Below are 22,327 nucleotides of genomic sequence, written 5' to 3'. Positions count from 1 at the left end.
TCCTTAGCCGTTTGTTTATAAAAATGCATAATATAAGTCCAAAAGTTAATAAATTGTAAGAAGAATTTCTATTTTGAAGTCTCCAATTTTCGTTTTTTAATTTTTTTTCTTTGCAAAATGTTGAAATTTGCATTAAAAAACCCTAAAATGATGGGAAAAACATGATTATTTTTGAATTTAATGCTAAAAAACATAGTAGGGCCATTCCCCGGAAAACGATCATTTTGTCCCGCATGTGACGCCTCATATATTTCGTTAAAAATAATACTTTAAAATATTAATGAACAATTTTTTTCTGCATTAAAAATTGAAAACTTATGTGTGATTTCTTAAGCGAAAAATTTCGTCATTACCCTTTTGAATTACTACGTTTTAATGAAGTATATGAACCGTCACGTATGGGACAAAGGGTTGACTTTTTCGTGGAATGGCCCAATAATCAATTTCCTAAACATAATAAAACACAAATATCGCTGGCTAGTGCTATAAATTTCTATAAATCTGATAAAAGAAGCTATTTTAATACATAATGTATTGCACATAAAATGTGTACCTGCTGCGAACGCGCTGCTCACTATCTATATAATTATCAGCAACACGTTGCCATCTGTAATTGAGAGGGCCCACGTAAAAGCCATCAGTGGGAACATTACTCCAACCCATATCAATAGGAGGGAGAACGGAAATTTCAGAAGCTCTAGGCCTTGCAGAAGTCACTTTTTCTTTCACAGAACATCGTGACTAAAATGTAAAATATATATTACATAGTACATAGTAACTTTTTAGGATATCGTCACCGTTTTAAACCAGATAAAACTAAAAGAAAATAAGTGCTAGTAATCTTTTTAAAATTACACTTTAAAACTACAAATTTGAACAACAAAACGGAAAACTATATGCATTGAATCTTAGTCACTCAGTGACAAATATTAGAAGTCATTTCTTTGTCTTCGTACATATCTGAATACAAAAAAGCTAATGCATTTAGGATTATATATATATATATATATATATATATATATATATATATATATATATATATATATATATATATATATATATATATATATATATATATATATATATATATATATATATATATATATATATATATATAAGACGAATAATGTTATTCAACATCACCATAGCACTGGAAAACCTTTTCTCTCAAATTACATTGTCTTGCATAACATTTTTCATATTATGTAACTACATTACGATATTAGCTGTACCATGGTAATTAACTTTTTGACTAAAGGGCTTTGCGTGCAAACAGCTCCTTAACGAATTCCGTTCCTTCCTCTGGAACTCTCAAATTTGTACTCTTCTAAAAAAAGAAAAACTTTTTGTAATCTACAGATGCCCAAGAACCAAAATACTTGAGAAAATTAAATATTACACTCGATAATGACATGCATTTTTTAAAGCATAAAGGATTTTATTTGCTGAAATTAGCAGCACACATTGAATTTAGAATGAAATAGAAAATCAACGTAATTAAATGTTTGAATAAACAACAAAATTCAAAACTCATGTTTCTATATCACCTATACCAACCCCTTTATCTATATTTATTTTGAATATCGTCTTTCTTTTTTGAGAAAGAGTGTAGAGTCTTATATTTGAAGGGCTCGGGGCAGAAATATGACAAGCCACAAGGAGTGACTTTTCGATAAAAAATTTTTGTTTCTCATTACTAAAATTGAAATAAACTTGACAATGGATTATGTCATTTGGTGAAAAACATATCTGGTTTTAGTATTGCAGAATATAGTATGTATAATACCATTGAAAAATTCTACAAATATTTTTTATAAGTTGGAAATTGGCCTACTGAAAAATTCACACCATGTGACAATTCCACATTCTTGCCCCAAACTTTTCCTTTATTTATTTTTACATTGTTTAATCAACGTTTTGTATGACATTTGACAGCCGAAATTCCATTTAGTTTCAATTTATTTATTCCTTATCTTTGACTGTAATTCAATTTATTCCAAATTTTTCATTTTTCTGATTCAGGGATTGGCGAATTTTAAAAAAGGAGACTGCACAGATGAAAAGTGAGAAAAGTTTGGAGAGATTTAAAAAAAGAAAAAATATCATTCGAATATATATATCTCATAATAAATGACTCTTTTTATTAATTATTTTTTATTACGGATTACTTATTGAAAGAAATATCATAATCAACCATAATAGCAACTAGTTTACTTAAATTAACCTTTGTAAATTTGGCATAATTTATAGTTTCAAAGCCTTAACCATTTCTCTTGATTTGTGAAAATGAGGGTTTGACATTACTATTTACGTCTTATGCTTGATGGGAAGATTATGACGAAAGTTTTGATGTAAGAAAACTGATATATACATTAAAAAGTAAGTTACAGATATACAGGGTGACCAACAAGTTCCCATACAAAATTTTGAAGAATGATAAAAAAAAATTACGCGTGTTACTGTAGTCCCCCCCCCCCCGTTTCTTTTCAGTAAATTTTGAATAGGGTCTAAAAAAGTAATTACAAATTTTAAAATTCTACACTAATTATATATTTTTTTTATTTGGCCTGGGATGAATGAAAAAATTTAGAGACATTGTGATAAAGAAGTTCATCAAACGAGAACAGCCGTGTAAAATTTTCGGAGACTTGATGAAGTGAGATTTCATTTAGAGACTTATCAGAAAGTAGATGTTGTCTGGCAATGACAGAAGAAGATCTGTCTGTCACATCGCAATCCGTTCGGACTAAAGAGCATGTGAAAAGGGGCCGGAAATGATTGGACGAAACCGACAAAAATCTGCTATAAAACTTGCAAGAGTGCTCAAAATACCGAAAGGATGAATGTTACAGTCTAATGGAAAAGTCAAAAGTCACAGAGTTTCAGGCTCTACTGCGCTTAATTATTTATGTAGTCAAATTTCATAGCTATAAAATCCCCAATTTACCAAATTTAAACGACAAGACTTTTTTTCAAAATCTGTTACTACACTTTTGCCTGTCGATAACAAACTGCTAGCTGATAAATCTTTATCATCGCTTAGACTTTATGATGACAATAAAATCTTGATCCAGCAGATTTTTTGCTAGCCTACATCAAAAATAGTGGTTGAGCTTATTAGTCTACAGTGCCATATTTATATATACAGTATATGTACACATAAATATATAAGAGCCGAACCACATTAAAAGTTTGATGTAAAGATGCTACATAAATAGAGTGCAGTGAAAAAAATCCAATTCCTCTCTACGCGCTGATGCTTGTAAAATTTTGTAAACCTTAGAGCCATTTCATTATTTTACCCTCCATTCTGTACGTTAGATTTTATTGCACGATAATGAGTCAATCTAAGCACTCAAATAAAAACAATTTCCAGAGTAATACTGTTTCTAATATTCATTTTTAGCTAAAACTAATACTCTTCTCTTTTAGAAAAATTTGATCAATCTTTGGAGAAGCTTTCGGTTGCAAAAATAATAATAATAATGAGATATCGCAAACAACCTTTATCCTTTAAATCCAAATTTAGGTTTAGTTTAATTCCTTTAAGTTGTAGCTTTTGATTGTAATTTTTTTTTCGCAACCTTAAAACCGATTTAAAAGATGTAATGCAAAACTCTTTTTTGTTCCTAATACACTTTCGAATGTTTTTTTTTTTCCCATTACAGCATCATTAGATAATAAGACTTATGTGCCTTAAGTTTTAATCCTGTTTGTAATTGGACGATTAGTTGTGCTTATTTTGTCTCTAAATTTAGTTCTAGTACTTTTCAATAAATGGGATTATTTAAATAAACAGTGGTTTAATTAAATGCAGCATCATTATTTCTAGAATTTAACCACTCCTTCACAAATTCCTATTTTAAGCATTGTTTCATTTCCAGCGTCGATTTCAAAAGAAGCATCTGATACCACGAAAATAGGTCAAGTTTTGTCTTTATTTCCCCCTCCCTCCATCCACTTTTTTTTTTTTTTGCTCATTATAAAGAAACCGTGAAATGCACGGCTCATAGAGCTACTAGTGTATTCGTATACTGGTTTCTAAATTGTTGAGACATTTTCAGTTATTTTTTCATAGTTTGACTAAAAATAACTTATATTTAGACAGATTTGTATGCCCAAAAATGACGATAAAGACACGAGATAAACGCATGTACCATTTTAACTACAAATCAAATATCACAACGTTTTAAACTTATTTTAATAATCCCTTGAACTTTTAAATACGGCGTATGAAGGACACAAAAGTTTTCTTACGTACGTGTACGTACAGCGAATTAAAATTTGTTTAAATATGACCCTCTTTTCAACTATCATCAAAATGATGCAGAGTCAGTTGGGGTAAACGGAAGCAGGAAGTAAATGAAAACAAACACTATTACCAAACTTCTGGTGATTTTTAAAACTAAACTATCGGTGAGTGAATAAAGGGAAATATAAAGAATAGGGAATAATATAAAGAATAGGGCCTTTGTGAGAGTTCCACGTGCTTCCAAAAAATTGTACAGGCGTCATCATTGTTTGAAGATGACACTGAAAAAAGTTGTTTTTTAAAATTTAGTGATCTTGTATTTTCCTCTTCAACACAAATGTAAAGCAACTGGTTCATTTAGTTTTAATTGTCGTGGAAGGTTGATACAAAAATTAATTATGAATTTAAGCTTCCTTGCTATTTTCAATGCGTAACTTAATTGTCACTATTTACCCCATACATCCTGTACTCTGGGAAAACTGGAAACAACTAAGTTGGTCATTCTTTCGATTATTTTGAAAGATTAAATTTTGATGTAAATTACACTTTTGGGTGTATTTTACATAAATGTTGTGCATTATTAAATATTTTGGAATGTTTTTTGTTTTAAATTGTTTCAGTTTCATTTTTCTGTCTCATTTATGGACGAAGCATTTCATTGCCAAAACCTACTACTTTCAAAGCTAAAGTGGATTAAGTCGAAATGAACTTGGTTCAATCTCCTTCTGCCACGCTCATATGGTGGAGGTCTCCCATGGTGTTTGCTTTTGAGAATTCATTCGAAAACATATATTTGCGCAGGATAATAATTTAAGCAAAAAAAAAAAAAAAAACGATGCAGAATTTCTTCTTAGAGAGCTTGACTGTCAAAGAAGAACAACTCACCTTAGCTGTAAGATTTCGTGGCATAGCACTATGCCTAATGCGTTCTGGCCGCTTTTCATTTTTATTACTGGTCATAGATAACGCTCCAGAGTCATTGTCTTCTTCATATATAGCTTCCAGAAAAACGGGTTTTTGCTGAAAGAAATTTTATTTATATCATAACATATGCTCATGTAATTTTATGTTGTGTGAATTAATTACAGTTATTCGGTATAAGTTTGAGCCACAACTTATCTATTTTAAACTGCTCTGATCATATTTTAATTTGTATGTATTTGTTGATATAAAACGGAAGAAACACTCCTAAAGTATTGTATGATTGTTCAATATTAAAAAAAAAAAAATATTATTAAATACTTTTTAAATTAATTGTTTGCCTGGTTCTAAGATATCCAGGCATTAAGTTGTGGTGCCTAGAAGGGAAGGGGGTCATTTTACAGGTTTTTGATCTTATTTCGAAGGGATTCTCGCACTGGGGGAGTATCTGTAGCATTTGAGGGGTTGTGCCATCACCCTTGGGGGGGATGGGTACATCTGCATTAAGGGCAGCTTTGAGCTGCGTCAGAAATAAAGTGTAAAATAAATTAACTTAATAAAAGTAGTACAACTTTAATGCATCAAAATAAAATTTTCTAAATTTTTCAAATCTCCCTCTTTGTATTTGAGTATACAATGTAGGAAGAGCACTTTCAACTACTTCAAAAATAACTTGCAAAGAGTATACAATATTACACCCTTTTAATTTGAAAAATAAAGAGCAAAAAAAGTATTCCTTATTTTTTTGGGAGAGAGCATCACTGTGCCTTGTAGTGTTATTTTTTTTAAAAAAATCTAAGAAGTACTTAAAAAATTGAAGCGACGCAGTTAACCAACATGGCTCAAAGTTACCCTGAATTGTTGTACAGTTTACTTAAATGATGTGAATATTTTAATTTTTGTTTAGAAAATATAATAGGAGCTTTATTTAAAAAAAGGAACGAAAACGTTTGATTAGTTTGGATAGAGAGCTTCAGTGTTAACTTTTTGAAGAAAATATTTTTTTGCGAACTCGTGTGAAAGGGAACGATTTACTGTCGCCACAAATCAGTTAGCATATTTCTATCGTATAGTTTGACCATCACGCTTTTATTTCACTTAATTTATCAGTACTATTTATTAGCATTATATTTCCTCTTAGAAGTTTCGCAGGAATTACTGTATTAACTGCTTTTCAATTGTTCAGAAAATGTCTTCAGCAGAATGTTCTTAAATCTCTTTAAATATTGGAATGAATAACGCGGACAAAACTTTAAAAATGAAGGCAATTATTTTCAAAATATGGATTATCAATCCTGATTGTAACATTTGTGTTTAAGATAATGAGTTTTAACAAATTGATGTTATAAGTTATACATTATTGAAGGTATCATTTTTTGTATCTACAGTTAATGAAATCAAAGCACTTAACAGTCCAATTTCCTTTCACTGCCTAGTTAATGTTAAAAACATATTTCCCCTCACTATTGTTTGAATATTTCACTTTTTTTAAACACAGAAGCACTAAATGCTCTTCAATGATTTTTACAGCAATTTTCTCATCTTTTCTGTTCTTTCTTTTCTTTAAAGTTTTTATTCATTTTTAACTTCATTATTCGGCACAAAAATGTTATATCGTTCCTAACTTGTTTATTGCTTATAAGTTTTTATACCCGTACTTAAAGGACCATAACAGCTTTTAAAATATTTCAGTTAATTTTATGTGTGGCAGAGTAGCCATAAACTTTCACTGATTCCTTCGCAACCGGCCAGTAATGAATTTATCGATTGAGTTTGAGACATTTTCCTTAGTTCCACGAATTTTAACGATTTCGTTACGACATATTCTTTAATAAACTACTTTTCAAATATGATTTACAATTTCTTAAGTATCTTTCAAACCGCTTATGAGTTCACGGATTTGTTAGCTTTATAATTAGGAACCATATTTTATTTTTAATAAACTACATTAATAATTATTACCGAAGGTATACATATTAGAAAATACATTCGTCTTTTGGGATTGATATAACTTATCTGATGATGAAATCACGCACTTGATTTTCACTATTTGGCTGCATAAACCTTTATTTCATATTTTTATGTATTTATTTATTTTAATATCCCCGTACTCAAAATTTAATTACCTGCATTTTTACTGGTGTGTTATACACTGGTGTGTAACTGCTGGAGACCCGACCACTTCTGTTACTTCTGGATAAATCCATCTGGAATGCTGCCCTAAAATGTTCCTTGACTGGTTCATCTTTCATAAGTTTTCTGTGTACTTCTTCCACTTCTTTTTTCTTTAGTTGCATATGTTCATCAACTGCTTGAAGTGCGGACTGAGAAAAAAAAAAAGTAATTGCTATTTAAACTAACTTCTTTGGGATTTCTTTTGTGAAAGACATTATTTAAAATGCATTTATATTCCATACTGTAGAAGTAAAAGTATAAATTTATTTTATTTAAAAAAATATATTTTTAAATAATGAATTTATGTTTCTTAATATTAAAAAAAAATTCCGTGCATATTTTAACGTCTTTTTGCATAAATAAACTTGTTTCTGTTAGATGATAAAGCAAAGTTCAAAGCAAAACTAAGAATAATAATACATATTCAAACTTAAAATAATATCAAAATGTTTCAAAGTTTCTAAAAAAAAATCTGAAATTTTTTTTCTGCATTTTTCAGAAACTTTTTGGAGTATTTCGGAGAAAACTCAAAAAACTTTTTTTGAAATATACATACACCTAAGCTGCTTATCTATTCAAAACGTTTCTGAACCGGATCGTTTCGCCAAATATTGGGGCACAAGATGGCTATCACACTGTAAAAAAATCGATTATTTCTGAATATATGAAGCAGCAATGGTGTGCGTAAATTTCATAAACGTTTTTGAGTATTTCCAAAATGCTATAAATTAGCTGCAAACATTGTACATACTCTAAAATTCCCTCGGTTTTCAGATTTTCCAATTTAAAACTTTGGCGAAGTTATCAACAGCAAAACCAAGTTAGCCTAGGAGGGAAACTAATTCGCTCTTTGGGGGTAAATGAAAGATTCCAAAAGCAATTTAGAAGTCGCGGAAATACTCAGTTTTAGAAACAATTTCAACAGAAGATTTCAACCCACACAGCAGAAGTTTCATGGAATGTACTATGAGAAGTAAACTATAACTTTCCAGTAAAAAGTAAAAGCTCTTGTAGATGCTAAATTTTTACATATTTCAGCATATTAATTTTTTCCATTAAAACTTAATGATTTTTTCTGCATATTTTTTTCCTTCCTTTTTTTTTTTTTTTTAATATTTTCATATGGATACACGAATGTAAAACTTATATAATAATATACAGTTTTAATTTAATATACAGTTATATTTTTTCTTCTTGCGTTACACAAGCACTTTTTTCATTATTAGGGGGGAGGGGAGGGGGAAGTAGGAGTGCCGAATGAGAGCACGAAATAGTGGTGACTGGACGTGTAAGAAAAAAGCACGGTTCACTCTTTGTAGATAGATAAATACGTTATACGTTCAAAACAACTCTCCAAGGGACAGCATTTGTAGTTTGTAACGTATTCAGCAAATTTAAGCAACTTTATTGAATGTAATATTTTATTTAAAGCCTGAAGACTGAGAAAAGCTTTGCCAAAATACTTGTGTCATGGACTGATGCAAACCTTGAAAATGTACCATAAACTCCCTTATTGCATCCTGACATCTAGTCAGAGCGTGTGATAAAACTTGACTTCTATTTTCTAAGAATGATTGACATTTCATAGCATTATTTGAGAAGTAAAATATTATGCAAAATAATGAGTTATGCAAACGCTAATTATTTAGAATAAAATTGGTGCTGAGACTAACTTATGTGCCATAGTATTGCTCAGTTTCAATATTTGGCTATTTAGCCATTTCACGATTTCCAAAATTTCGTAAATAGTTTTATCTGCACGTCAAAGTTAATGTCAAATTGACGTAAGTGAAAAAATTGCGATTGTTCGTTTATTAGCGCATTGTATGTAGATTCCTATTCCGTATCGAGCTATATGAACATAATAATAAAATAAAAATAATCTTTTGTAGTGATCTACCAGTGTTTAAAAAGCGCGAACCCAATCCTTTGTATACACCAAACGACAGTTTTTCCCCTCTCCTTTAAAGTAGCAATTATATGACTTACGTTAGTCTGGCTTTCAGGTACAGAAATTATATTCTCCTTCGTAGCTCTGAAGGTTTTAATTTTTTATGTTTAACTCAGTAAATGAAATCTTAAAATGAATTCAGTGTCAACTCACTTTTCGAATATTTATTATTTAATTGTTTCAGTTCACAGCTTTATTGACGGTTTTAATTTTAGAGAACAGCAGCTCTAAATGAAAATCAAAAAAAGTATGCCTTCCTTTTTTATCTCTTTGGCGCGAATTTTGCCACTAAGATGAATCAAAAATATAAGAATTTCACGTGTTCACTTTCAAAATCAATCTGGAATAGCCGAAATAAACCACCCCAAAAAACTGCATTAAATTTACAGGTCGGTGCCAAACCATATTGTAAATAATCACTTCACATGAAAGTCAAGTCATACCCTATGTAACTATTTTATTGAATCTACTTGAATGGTGTTTTTGTATCAAACGCTTCAACATGAATGTTTCATAATAATTGCCTGTAAAAATTGACGTATTTAAATAAAAAGATTTAAATAGTTAGATCCTACCTAATTACTAATGTCTAAGATTGAGCATAAAAAATAAATCTTGGGTGTGGTCAGACAGGCGTTCATTAACATGCAACGCTTCTCGTAACAAATAGTACCTACAGGTGAATCATCTCAACCATTTCATTCAGAACTGGCAATTGACGATGGGGCAATTGTACCTTCTGACCTACTTACCAACGCCCCATTGCTTTCCATTAGGAAATTAAAATGCTGCGAGCGATATCGAACGCTTTCTGATCGAACTGAATTAGCCCTTCTTCATAGAAAAATTTCCGAAGATATCGGCATCGACACTGAATCGGCATAAGCGCCTGTGTATTTTATACTCACGTAAAAATACAATTAAAAAATCCTGATTGGGTTTTTAGGTATATATGTGCTTGGGTAACATATGTGCTTGGGTAACATATGAGGCAGTGAGAAGCAAAGGGATGCAAGTGGCAAAATTAAACATTTGGAGATAACCAGTAAACATGGTAGGTTAACCTCTCCTCTGGTCTTGGGACACGAGATGGTACTAGTAGCCCTGGTAGTTGCTGCTATACAGCATGATTTAGAAAAAAAATCAATGAAAGCCTACCCAGGAGCTAATCCTTAAACCCGTTTTACTCAAAACTTGAAACTGTCCACTTGCATCCCTTTACTTCTCACCACCTTATATGTGCTTGAGCAATCCTACCCCTTATGAACTCAGACTAAGAATAAAATCCTGCAAATTAAAAACTGTTTAAATAGTCCCGTAAATAAAATTTACATGATATGTTAAATGGCTTAAGTAGTAATGGACAGGTTTGTTTTGCATTGTCAATATCAAGGTTTTAATTGATATCACAGGAATACAATCAGTGGATTCTAAAAATCGAAATTGCATCTTTGAAGAACACTGCCACCGCATTTTTTTTTCAAACTTAAGTTTTATCTATGCTTGGAAAAAATGTTAAAAAAAGAAAAAATGCAATTTTCTTTTCATTGAAGTTTTCGGATAGGTTTCTTTCTTAAGAATTTCCAATTGCTGTTTCTTATCAGATCGCAATTTTATTGGTACGTATTCACTTACGGTCTATTTTTGCTATTAATTAAAGATACTTAAGATCCTTTCAAGCTGATGTACCCATAAATAATCAGGTAAAATTAAGAATTTCAGTTATGGCACATATGACCATAATTGATCTTTGGCCATTCATACTCAAAGTTAAAGTAAATTTGTTTAAACGATAATAAAGAATGCAGCAGTAGAATAGTTCTAGATATTTTACTTATTTATTGTTGTTGTTCAGACGAACTTTTCAAAAGCGAATTGTTAGCAATCCATTTCTTAACTTTATGATGCTTGACCTTAACTGAACTTAACTTCTTACCTTTATGATGCTTGAGTAAGTTGAAATTTGAGTATATTGTTAAAAAATAGGTGCTTTAATTTGGATTGAATGTTTTTTGTTTTTTTTTCTTTTGTGTGTGTGTGTATTTTCTGAAAACAATTAAATCCAACTAGCATGACCGTTACTAGATTTTAGAATAACTATAACTAAACGAGCATGACTATAACAGGTAAAAGAAGTGTTTTCTATAATTTCTGTCAAAAAATAGACCAATCATATCTGATAGTAAATAAAAATTTCACCGCTATAAAAGTGCAATTTCTATGTTCTAATATCATGAGAATTAATTTTTTCTTTCTACAAGATCCAAGTTCAACAACAATCCATTTAAAACCCATAACTATGTCCATAACTAGTCATTTTTCCAATTAGACTAAAATAAAGAATTCACAATAATAAAGGAACTTTTCAGCTCAATTCATATTAAAAAAAAGAAAGACTAAGCGAAATAATTAAATTAGCATAGATAAAATGGGGGATATTTCAAAATAAAATGATCACAACATCAAACTTAATAGCTATATTGGTTTTTCTTTCCTTTTTATATAACAGTAAATTTATAAATGCACTCAGGTTCATTTAAGTAATTATTGAATGCTAATTAGTTAAAATTAAAGGCATACCGTAATTATTTAAAAAGGTTTTTTCTATTGAACTTAAATTTAGCAGCTTTTAAATTTTCATTTATTGTCTGTGCCTTTAACTTGAAATTGCAAAATTAGTTTGAGGTCTTTCTTTATTCAATACTGAACTTTAATTCAAATAAATGACATTGCCTTGGGTAAAATAGTTCAGAAAATAAATAATTTTCTAACATTGGAACCAAATCGCTAAAACTTTTACAAACTTACTTTTACTAAAGATTGAATTTATCATTGTTTAAACGTGTACTAAATTATAATTTGTAATGTTTTTACACCATTTAATTTAAAATATTCGAAAAGCGTATATAAGTATTTCAGATACATATTTATCAATACAAAAGCTGTTCTTGTAAAAGTGCAAACTTTATCACCTTTACAGCCTCTCTTTCCTCTTCTAAAAGTTTCTGAACCATTGATGGTGTATCCCTCATGGCGGACAATGCCTGAAATTAAAAAAAATTAAAAAGACATCACGAGTTTAAAGTAATCAGTATGACAAGCATCTTAAATACTTCCAATTCAACAATATTTTTAACAACAGAAATTATTCAAGCTCACAATCCTAGGAAAAAGCAACTTTTGCTTAGATGAGTGTATTTAAATCTGACTAAATAGTGTTGAAAACTTTTAAAATAAGTCATTTGTAAACTATTGTTTATCACATCACTCTTGTACATCTGTCCTTTTTCCCCCAGTTCAAGACCATTAATTTGCTTTCAACTTTCTGATAATTTTACCGCTAATGTTTTTAATTTTAATGTCATTTCATGCTGTTTCATGAGCAAAATAGTTTATCCTTGAAGAGGATATAATGGAAAAGTCAAAAATAAATGAAATAATAAAATTTAGAAATATCTTTGAAGAGAGATTTTTAAATAATAAAATGAAAAGAAAATAAATAAAGAAAAATTGTTTTCTCTAGAATATTTTTTAAATTTGTTTAGAGTCATTATTTTAATGAAATGCTTTAAATTTCTTTCAATTACTAATTTAATGAAATACACTGCTTTTAAATGTATATTGCATTTCGTTGAAAATTTATAGACAATTATTTGGATTATGTACCAGCATTATTAAGCAATGCTTGATTTTTAAAAAAATGAAAAATCATATTTATGCCTGAAACAGTTTAAAAAAAATGAAAATATGATAAATACACTCAGCACAATCATCTCAAGCTTATCTAATAATAAATGAAATTTTGAATAGTCAATTTTTTCAGGTATTCATAACAGAAACAAAGAAAGTCTACAGTTTTATTAGTAGACTAGCTGCGGTGCACGTTCTACCTCGAAAATAAAAGTTGACTCAAGTGACGCATGCTTAACAACCAGGCTTAAATAAAAGAAAAAAATAGTGTTAAATTTCCCGTCAATGTGCAGAAAAGAGCAGTTTTATGACACAAAATTTAAATTTAGACCTCTTTGGATGTCTTTAAGTTTCAAACATTCAGTCATAGTTACTAATGAGCGTAAACATTCCGTTTCACGGATTTTCTGACTTAAGAACCCTTAAGAAGAGTTTCGTCTCTCATAGGAACGAAAAAAACCTATGTGAATTCTTAAGCACACATCAAAGAACCTCTGTGCTAAATTTGACAAAGATCCGCCTTAAACTGGATGTGTATAGGTAACATACACACACACAAACACACACCCTATGCATCTACATTCATTGATATATGTGGAGAAAGGGATGGGGATTATTTTACGTTATGCAGAAAACTACTTTTCCAAGGAAAAAAAATCCCTGTTCAAAAGTCTTAGTCCCTTCCATTTTATTCCGATTAAAATAAAATATTTTTGCCCTACAAATATCACCTCAAGTAATACCCCTTCTGCTATTTCCTCACCATTTGTCAACAACTATTCAAAACATCTTTTTAAATTTAGCAATGAAAACCAACAGTCGTTGGTTTTTAAAACGAAAAATATCAGCCTTAAAATTAAAAAAAAAAAAAAAAAAACGAAAACTAGTTTTCTGCATCCCCATGGCCGAAATATTTCTAACTTTTCTGTTCTTGTCAAAAACTACAAATACTTTACTGCTGTGATACCTAGAATGATGAATCACGAAACAGCTTTAACTCTGAAAAATCAATTAGAGATAAAACAATTAACAATGCTTTTTTATTTCGTATTCGTAATTCATAACGTTCAAAAATTGCAACGAGGTGTCTAATATTATAACGAGACAAAATGTTACAATGTGTCAAAATTCAAATTGTGACTTGTTCTGTCCTAATAAGCAGCAGTGTCTGCAAATTTTTTGCTTTTTATTTATTTATTCATTTATTTATTTATTTATTTATTTATTTGTCATCTATTTTACCTGAGCTTCTGTGTTTAAACTTGCTTATTTGGTTTTCTCCGGCAAGAAAGCACAAAAAGGGCGTCAAATTCTAACATTTTAATACTGGGTGATCAAAAACGCATTTCTTCAAATACCTCAAAAACTCATTTTAGTAGAACCCCCTGCGGTTTACCTTCAAACGACGCCATTGTGATATAATTCCTATCACCTCTTTTACTATGTTATGAATCCCGAAACACCTTTGAATCCGAATAATCAATCACGGAGAAAACAATTAACAACAATGTCTATGCGTTTATTCTTTTTTAGTATTTCACAACGTGTCAAATATAAAATTGAGGTCAAATAGAATAGTCTATGAAGCGTTTACGCATCAAATATTCTGGCGCTTTTAAGTTATTAGGCGCGGAACCTACCAGAATAAATGAGTTGCATTATTCATTTCGACCTATAAATTTTTTCCTCTTTCAAGCACATAATGAAAACGTACTCCGGAACTAAAAGGCACCCATATATTTTGAATATTTATGTAATGTTGATGCAAAAAAAGAAAGATTTCATACAGTTGAAGAATAGCTTGTGATTAATACTTTTACGTCTTATCATCCCTTTGACAACTATACTTTTTTTGGGTTTAAAATTTATTCCTTGGAAAAATCTCTTTGGAAACTTACTGCGACGTATCTATCTCAGTAAAAAATAGTTATCTAAAAATGTATTTTTCAAAAAAAAAAAGAAAGAAAAAATGCTCTTTGAAACACAGCGCTGAAAATTTTGAAAGAATTTTTTTCTAAAAAGAAGTAGAATAGAAAGTAGTTTTAGTTAAAACCGCTTACGTCTTTCATAAAAAAAGATTAATAAAAACTAAACCATTAAAAAACCATTAGTTCGTAAAATCATTAATGCGTAAAAAACAAGAAATGGATTTCTTATTTTTTACTGTTAAATAAAGAGACTTATCATTCTAAATTTTGAGCCAACTTATATTTCGATTTGAGACAATCTTTCCATTCCTCCTTAAACAGGATGATATAATGCTTTTGATTTAATTTAAATTTATGAAGAAAAATGGAGCAAAAAGCATTATAAATTTTTACGCATTTCAGAAGTTGGAAACTAGGATTATATTTTTCTTCTGCTGAAAAAACCTTGCTCTTACATTTTATTTCTTTCTAACTGATATAATGTTTCATAGAACTTTTTATTTATTGTATTCAACATTATTAAGTTTTCTTAAACGTTCTATAGCAATATTGATGATACATCCATGATATTGTGCGAGAAAGCTGAGATAAAAGAACATTTATTTATAACTTAATAGAAGATGAAGATAAATTGTAGATTTGGGATTCAAAGCATTGTAAGTAACATTCTTAGACTTAACAAACTACAGTTAGAACACCAACTAAAGCTCAATTAGTGCAATAGCTAACAGCTATTGCAGAAATTGTATTCATCGTAAAGTTAAGATTTGTATTCAACGGGGCCAATATTTAAAATACCTATCCGGACACAATACGAAGACGTTCAAATATGGATTTTTATCGAAAAGCTGAAATAAAACTATGTCTCTGTCCTCCGTATTTAAAATTATAATAAGATTAAATATATTTTTCCCTGTAGGGATACATATTCTAAAAAATAAACATTAGCTCTTTTTATATGAATACTATTGTGGAAAGATTTTTTTAAGTAAATATATCAGATGTAAATACGTAGGTAAAGTGAAACCTGTGTAAGTTGATCACTTGCTGTGCACTACTTTAGTGGTCAACTTAAACAGGTGGTCAACTTATAGAGGATGACTATATGATAATACAATATAGATCTCTAATTCTGTGCCTGAAAATAGCGGTCAACTGAGACAATTGATCAACTTATAAGGGTGGTCAACTTTACAGGTTTTACTGTATTACCATCAGCGAAACATTCATCAGGAAAACATACGGTGCCTTCCCTTCCCCTCACCAGTTCATATTCCGAATACCATAAATGAAAGAAAAAGAAAATGAACCGAGTTAAAAGAATGCTTTCTAAAAATGCCGGAAAACTGCGTAATTTTTGACGTCATTTATGTATTTCTGTCGAAATAACAAACGCGAACCAAAATAAAACGTATAAACTGCACTTCAGTTGAATAAACGAAGGATTGCATAAAACTACATTTAAAATATGCGATGTAATAAATGGGAAATAAAGGGTTATGATGTGTGGAGTGAAAAGTTAACCGTGAATATGCATTAATTCTTAGGACATTTTTGTCGTCTTTATTTTCTGATGTTCTTTACATTATTCAATATTTCAGTTTGTTATAACTCTAGAAAGTTTTTTTAATAATGAAAAAAAAAATTGTATTCCATTATTGTGAATTAGAATGGACCTATGTGAAAGAATGAAATCTGTTTTTACTTAAACGCCCTCTCAGTTTATTTCATCAAAACAGTTTTATTTCACTAAATTACATTAAGGTTTTATAAGGTAAGCATTTACGTTTTAAATTTGGAAATATTTCAAAACAGGAGGGGCTTTATTTCGTTTTATATGTAACGTGTAATAGTAAATACATATAAGTAAAAGTATATAAGTAATAAAGCATAATAGTAATATTTCACTGGAAAACTTTCGATAGTAAATAAATTTGCAAAGAGCTGAATGTTTTTATGAATGGAAAAACTTAGCAATGAACATTTACCGTACTTTTCTTGTTTAATGAACATGAGTGCAGTGAATGAAAACATCAAATGAACAAATAAATAAATGGAATAAATCATGAAAATGTTCTCAATTGTCATGCCCTTAAAGCAACCCTTATTTGTGTTGAAAAATTGAAGTTTTACAAAAACACCCTATCAGCATATCGAAAGCTTAAATTAAGTGGATCAAAACATTGGCAAAAAATCGTAAAATAATTTTGAGTAAGTACTTTCTGTACAAAATTGATTTGTGTTTAAAAAAAATTTATAATAATATCAAACCCAGTAGCCACTAATATAAGTGGAAAGTTTTTTTTCTAGCCGATAAACTTTATTTAAAAAGTATTTCGCCTTTGTTTTGAATTAAGTTTTATTTTTTGCCTTGAAATTCACAAAAGAACGGGGAAGTTGCAAAAAGTGACAAAACAATATCAAAACAGTCCTTGTTTTTGCAAAGAAAAAATAATAATGCACTTATATTGAATCATGAAACAGTTTTCAATTATCATGTCCTTAAGCAATCATCATTCATGTTGAAAAATTTAAATTTTACATAAACGTCCAATCGGCATCTGTTGTAAATTTTAAATTAAGGGGACGAAAAATTTGGTAAAAAATCCTAAAATAATTTTGAGTAAGCGCTTTCTGTACAAAATTGATTCATGTTAAGAAAAAAAATAATAATTTCAAGCCCAGTAACCACTAATATAAGTGGAAAGTTTTTTTTTTTTTTTTTTGAAGTGATAACTTCTTATGGGAGGGTAAACCGATTTGTAACATAACGCGTAACGGCGCAACTCTCGTCCAGCATTCCTTTCGTTCGCGCATAAGACCGAAGCGCGTATGCTCGAGGAAATTCTGTTTCTTTACTCTTTGGGTCAGCTTTAAGCTTTAACTGATAGCAGAAAAAGTAATGAAACTAACAGAAGATGGATGATCGTCGCAACATAACGCAATCTCCTAACGAAACGTGAGTTTAACAATACAATATAAGACCAATAACATTGTAAACGATATCTATTCAAAACCGCATCTAATCTTTAAATTTATTTTCAAAACAAAAACATTTTTGCGATTAGTTATACTAAAAACATTTCACTTCATTTAGGGTTTTGAACTGTGATAAAGTGTACATATTTCAAATGAACTTCATCCCCGCAGACTCCGTAATTCGGGGATTGGGAATGGCCGAGAAAACAAAAAATAATAAATAAACATTTAATTTGTGCATTATAGAATAAAATCTAAACTGACTTTAACTTTAAAACAATCACTCGTTAAAAAGTTAGTTATTTGGAGAGGGGGATCCAATAAAGTGTGCGGTTAGAGTCCCTGGTGATTTTTGCAGGGGGGGGGGGCAAAATATAGATCCTAACCTGGTCGTAATAATACGTCAATTTTATCGTTTCAGATTTAAGCTTAACCTTGTGGTTTGTTTATGGTGATAACATTTATTTACAATTAACATTTTAAAACAGCATTTAATCTTTAAATTTATTTTCAAACCAGAAACATTTTTGCGATTGGTTATACTAAAAAGATCTCGCTTCATTTACGGTTTTGAACTGTGATAAGGTGTAAATACACTGGTGTGCAAAAATTAAGGACGAAGTCGAAAAATTAGCATATCAGCAGAACGAAGAGGCAGAGCGGACATAAAGACCAATCAGGAGATTAAGTAAGGTGATGTACAGTAGCACATGCGCAGATATGCAGGCAGACGTAATGGGGGAGTGTCTGAGTAGTATAAAGCATGCTGTCGGTGTAAGATCAGTATTTCTGGCAAAGAGATTGCACGCCGTATAGCAGTTAAAATCACGCCGAGTTGCTGTCTCAGCGAGAAATGGCGAATAATCAATCTGTTAGACGACATCTGGATGCTTTTACCTGAGGTCGAATCATTGGGAAGTTGGAGAAAGGCCGCATTGTGACAAGTGTGGCTGCAGAGTTTGGAATTGCTCACAGCATCGTTTCACTACTTTGGAGACAATTTCAAGCTACAGGAACAGCTATCCGGGGGTTTAGTAGTGGTCGTCCACGAGGAACCACACCCGCAGATGACCGGTATATTGTCTTACAGGCCAGAAGAAACAGGCGGCAGACAGCAAGATAAATCGCTAGACACACGACACAAGCGACTGGACGACCGATATCGCGTTTTACCGTGGCCAGAAGACTGCACGGTGGTGGTCTGTTTGCACGACGCCCTATACGGTGTGTACCTCTAACGCCTGCCCATCGGAGAAGGCGTTCTCTGTGGTGCCGGGAACACTGGAATTGGAGAGACAATGAATGGGGACGAGTACTCTTTACAGATGAGAGCAGATTCAGTCTGAGTAGCGATTCTCATCGCATACTCATCTGGAGAGAGCGGGGAAGCCGCAATCATCCCTCGAACATCATTGAAAGGGACAGGTATGGAGGTCGCGACGTTCTCGTTTGGGGAGGCATCATGCTTGGTAGTCGTACAGACCTTCACATCTTCGACGCAGGTTCAGTCAAGGGGACCCGTTATTGTAACGAGATTCTTCTTCCATATGTGCGTCTTTTTGGAGGCGCTATGGGTCCGCAGTTCCTTTTCATGGACGACAATGCACCATGTCATCGCACAGTAGCTGCCGAACAGCTCTTAGAGAGTGAGATTATTGAGCGTATGAATTGGCCGGCACGATCACCGGATCTCAATCCCATCGAGCATGTATGGGATTTTCTAAGCAGACGCTTGGCAGCTCGTACCTTACCACCAGTAAAGATTCGGGAGCTTCGATTGGCGCTGCAAGACGAATGGGCAGCAATGCCTCAACAAATCATTGACACCCTCATTCTCAGCATGGGCAGACGCTGTGAAACCTGTCTAGCAGTCGGAAGAGATCATCAGATCCCCTACTAAAGACCGGATGTTTCTTGCTGGTGGACACCCAACACAGGGATGTTTCGGCCTTCAGTCGCATTGCGCTCCATGCTACTTTTTCAATAAGGCTTCTTTTTATCCCTCTGATTTCTCTTTTAGTAAGTGTTGCTTACATTACACATGTCCTTACGTATTGGGGATCTTACGGTATTAAATGTGTTGATTTGGAAAGTGTTGTACAAAGTTATATTGAAAAAACCGTCTCGTCCTTAATTTTTGCACACCAGTGTATTTTAAACGAACTTCATCCCCGCAGACTCCGCAACGCGGGGGTTGGGAACGGCCAAGAAAACAAAAATAATATATAAAAATTTAATTTGTTCATCACAGAGTAAAATCTAAAATGCTTCGTAAGTTTGAGTGTTTTTTCTGATAAACGAAATATTATTATGTGAAGCATGGCTTGAAAATGATGATACTAAAATTATTTAATCTTTTAAACGTATTGTGCAATTAAAGCGTCAAAATGTAAGAGCAGGAGACGTAGCAGTTTATCAGAATGATCTTGATTGCATAAATATTGTCACCCCAAATATAGGATTACATGTTAATAATGCTACAAGCTTTAATGCTCTAATACGGCTATACAAAACGATATTGGCGATATGTGTATAGCAGAATGTCTCATTGAAGCAAAACAACAAATTATTAGTGCCAATATATATATATATATATATATATATATATATATATATATATATATATATATATATATATATATATATATATATATATATATATATATATATATATATATATATATATATATATATATATATATATATATATCCAAACAAAAGTATTTCAAGTATTATTCAATTTATTAAACAGGTTTTAAATTATACACAAGAAGGTTCTGCTTTGTTAATGAAGATTATTATACAATTCCTTTAATTTTAACCGAAGATTTTAATGTTAATTTTGCTTCTGATCGAGCTAAAAATTTACTATCGTTTCTACAATCCAAATTACAATTACAAATGATTAATAAGCCAGAAGAAGTCACTACAAGTCACGTAACTGTACTTGATGCAGTCTTTGCAAGATTTTTAGATAACATACAATGCAAAAATTTCGTTGCTTATTATAGCTACCATAAACCAATTGTTACTTTCATAGGATTAAATAATGATAATAATTTAATCCTATGAAAGCTCACTTCTGCCGAGCGTCCCGTGACGCACTTTTTTTCCCCTAGCCGATGAACGTTACTTAAAAAGTATTTCGCCTTTGTTTTGAATTATATTTTATTTAATTCCTTAAAATTCACAAAAGAACGGGAAAATTGCAAAAAATGACAAAACAATTTCAAAACAGTCCTTGCTTTTGCAAAGAAAAAATAATAACGTACTTCTACTGAATTTTTGTAAGTAATTCGTTGTTTTTTCCGTACAAGACATTTAAGAGGTTTTGACATTTGTTTGGTAAAAAGAAAAGTTTTTATATATGCTCTGAAATGTCAATACTGGAAGAAAACAAACTCCGCTGTAGAAGGGGACTTTTGAGTTTTCAAAAACAAAAGAAAAAGCATAAAAGCCTCGAGGCCAATTCTAAAATGAAAAGACTGAACTCTAGTTGAGTTATAAAAAAGAAATATTTTTAAAGGTTTTTACCGAAAAAAATACAACAATTTTGCTATGCATTGTGTCTTCTTCGACTTCAGACTTTCGAACTTTTGTTTTTTCACATTGTCGACAATTTCACTGCAGCATTTCTTCAGGTATCAAAAAATTATGTATTTCTTGCATTCTCTAACTAAAGCTTAAAAATTGAGGAAAAACAGCACGTGTGATTGGATATTCTTTTTTTCTTCAATTATTATCTTTGAATAACTCTTTTGGGAAATAATTTTTTTAACATTTATTCAAACTTTTTTTTCACGAATGCACTATATCATTTGCAGCATCTATTCCGTGCGGTTCATGAAAAAATTATGCAACTACTTTATAATGTAATACCTTTTATGTCATAACAACTATGAAGTAAAATGTTGAAATAATAGTTTTTAAATGTATTAGTAAATACCATTCAACCTTCTCCTTTCATGTTCAAAATAGATATTTACCACTAGTAGTTTTAATACTCTATCTTTGATATTAACAAAATGTCTAAAGTAATTACAAATAACAAACAATAACACAATACAGCAAAAAATGACTAAAGTACTCAAACCTGTTTTTGTGCGGTAGATAAGAGACCGCATAAAAAAATTGCATTAAAAGAACCACTCTCTTTATAAAGAATTTCGTCAATTGAGTCTCAATCTGATTGAAAGTTTCATACACTGCACAAAATAAAAAAAAAAAAAAAATCGCACAAAAAAATTCGCACAAAAAAATGGCACAAAAATCACATAAAAAAAGAGCTCACAAAAGCAGGTTTGAGTGTAGTGATAAACAAGTTTTAACAGCTTCAGACTCCTGTTTGAAAGTGTCAAAATGATTTGAAAATGCAATTATACTGAAACTGCTTCATTTCTAAAACAGTATTAGCAAATGTTGAATTAATGC

General features: G+C 30.9%; 1 protein-coding gene across 1 annotated transcript in view; it reads right to left on the bottom strand.

Moving 5' to 3' along the window:
- The window catches only part of LOC129219002 (uncharacterized), a 32,511-nt gene that overhangs the window by 5,394 nt on the left and 4,790 nt on the right, over positions 1-22,327 (bottom strand). Inside the window, exons 2-5 of the mRNA XM_054853321.1 lie at positions 12,272-12,343; positions 7,300-7,497; positions 5,138-5,272; positions 554-741 (exon numbers count right to left, since the gene is read on the bottom strand). Of these exons, the coding sequence (XP_054709296.1) occupies positions 554-741; positions 5,138-5,272; positions 7,300-7,497; positions 12,272-12,343 (593 nt within the window). The remainder of the gene's footprint in view (positions 1-553; positions 742-5,137; positions 5,273-7,299; positions 7,498-12,271; positions 12,344-22,327) is intronic.

The sequence above is a fragment of the Uloborus diversus genome, chromosome 3 (assembly GCF_026930045.1).
Source record: "Uloborus diversus isolate 005 chromosome 3, Udiv.v.3.1, whole genome shotgun sequence".
Taxonomy (NCBI): domain Eukaryota; kingdom Metazoa; phylum Arthropoda; class Arachnida; order Araneae; family Uloboridae; genus Uloborus; species Uloborus diversus.
Note: the sequence above shows the minus strand (reverse complement) of the source record. Positions and strands in the feature narration are given on the sequence as shown.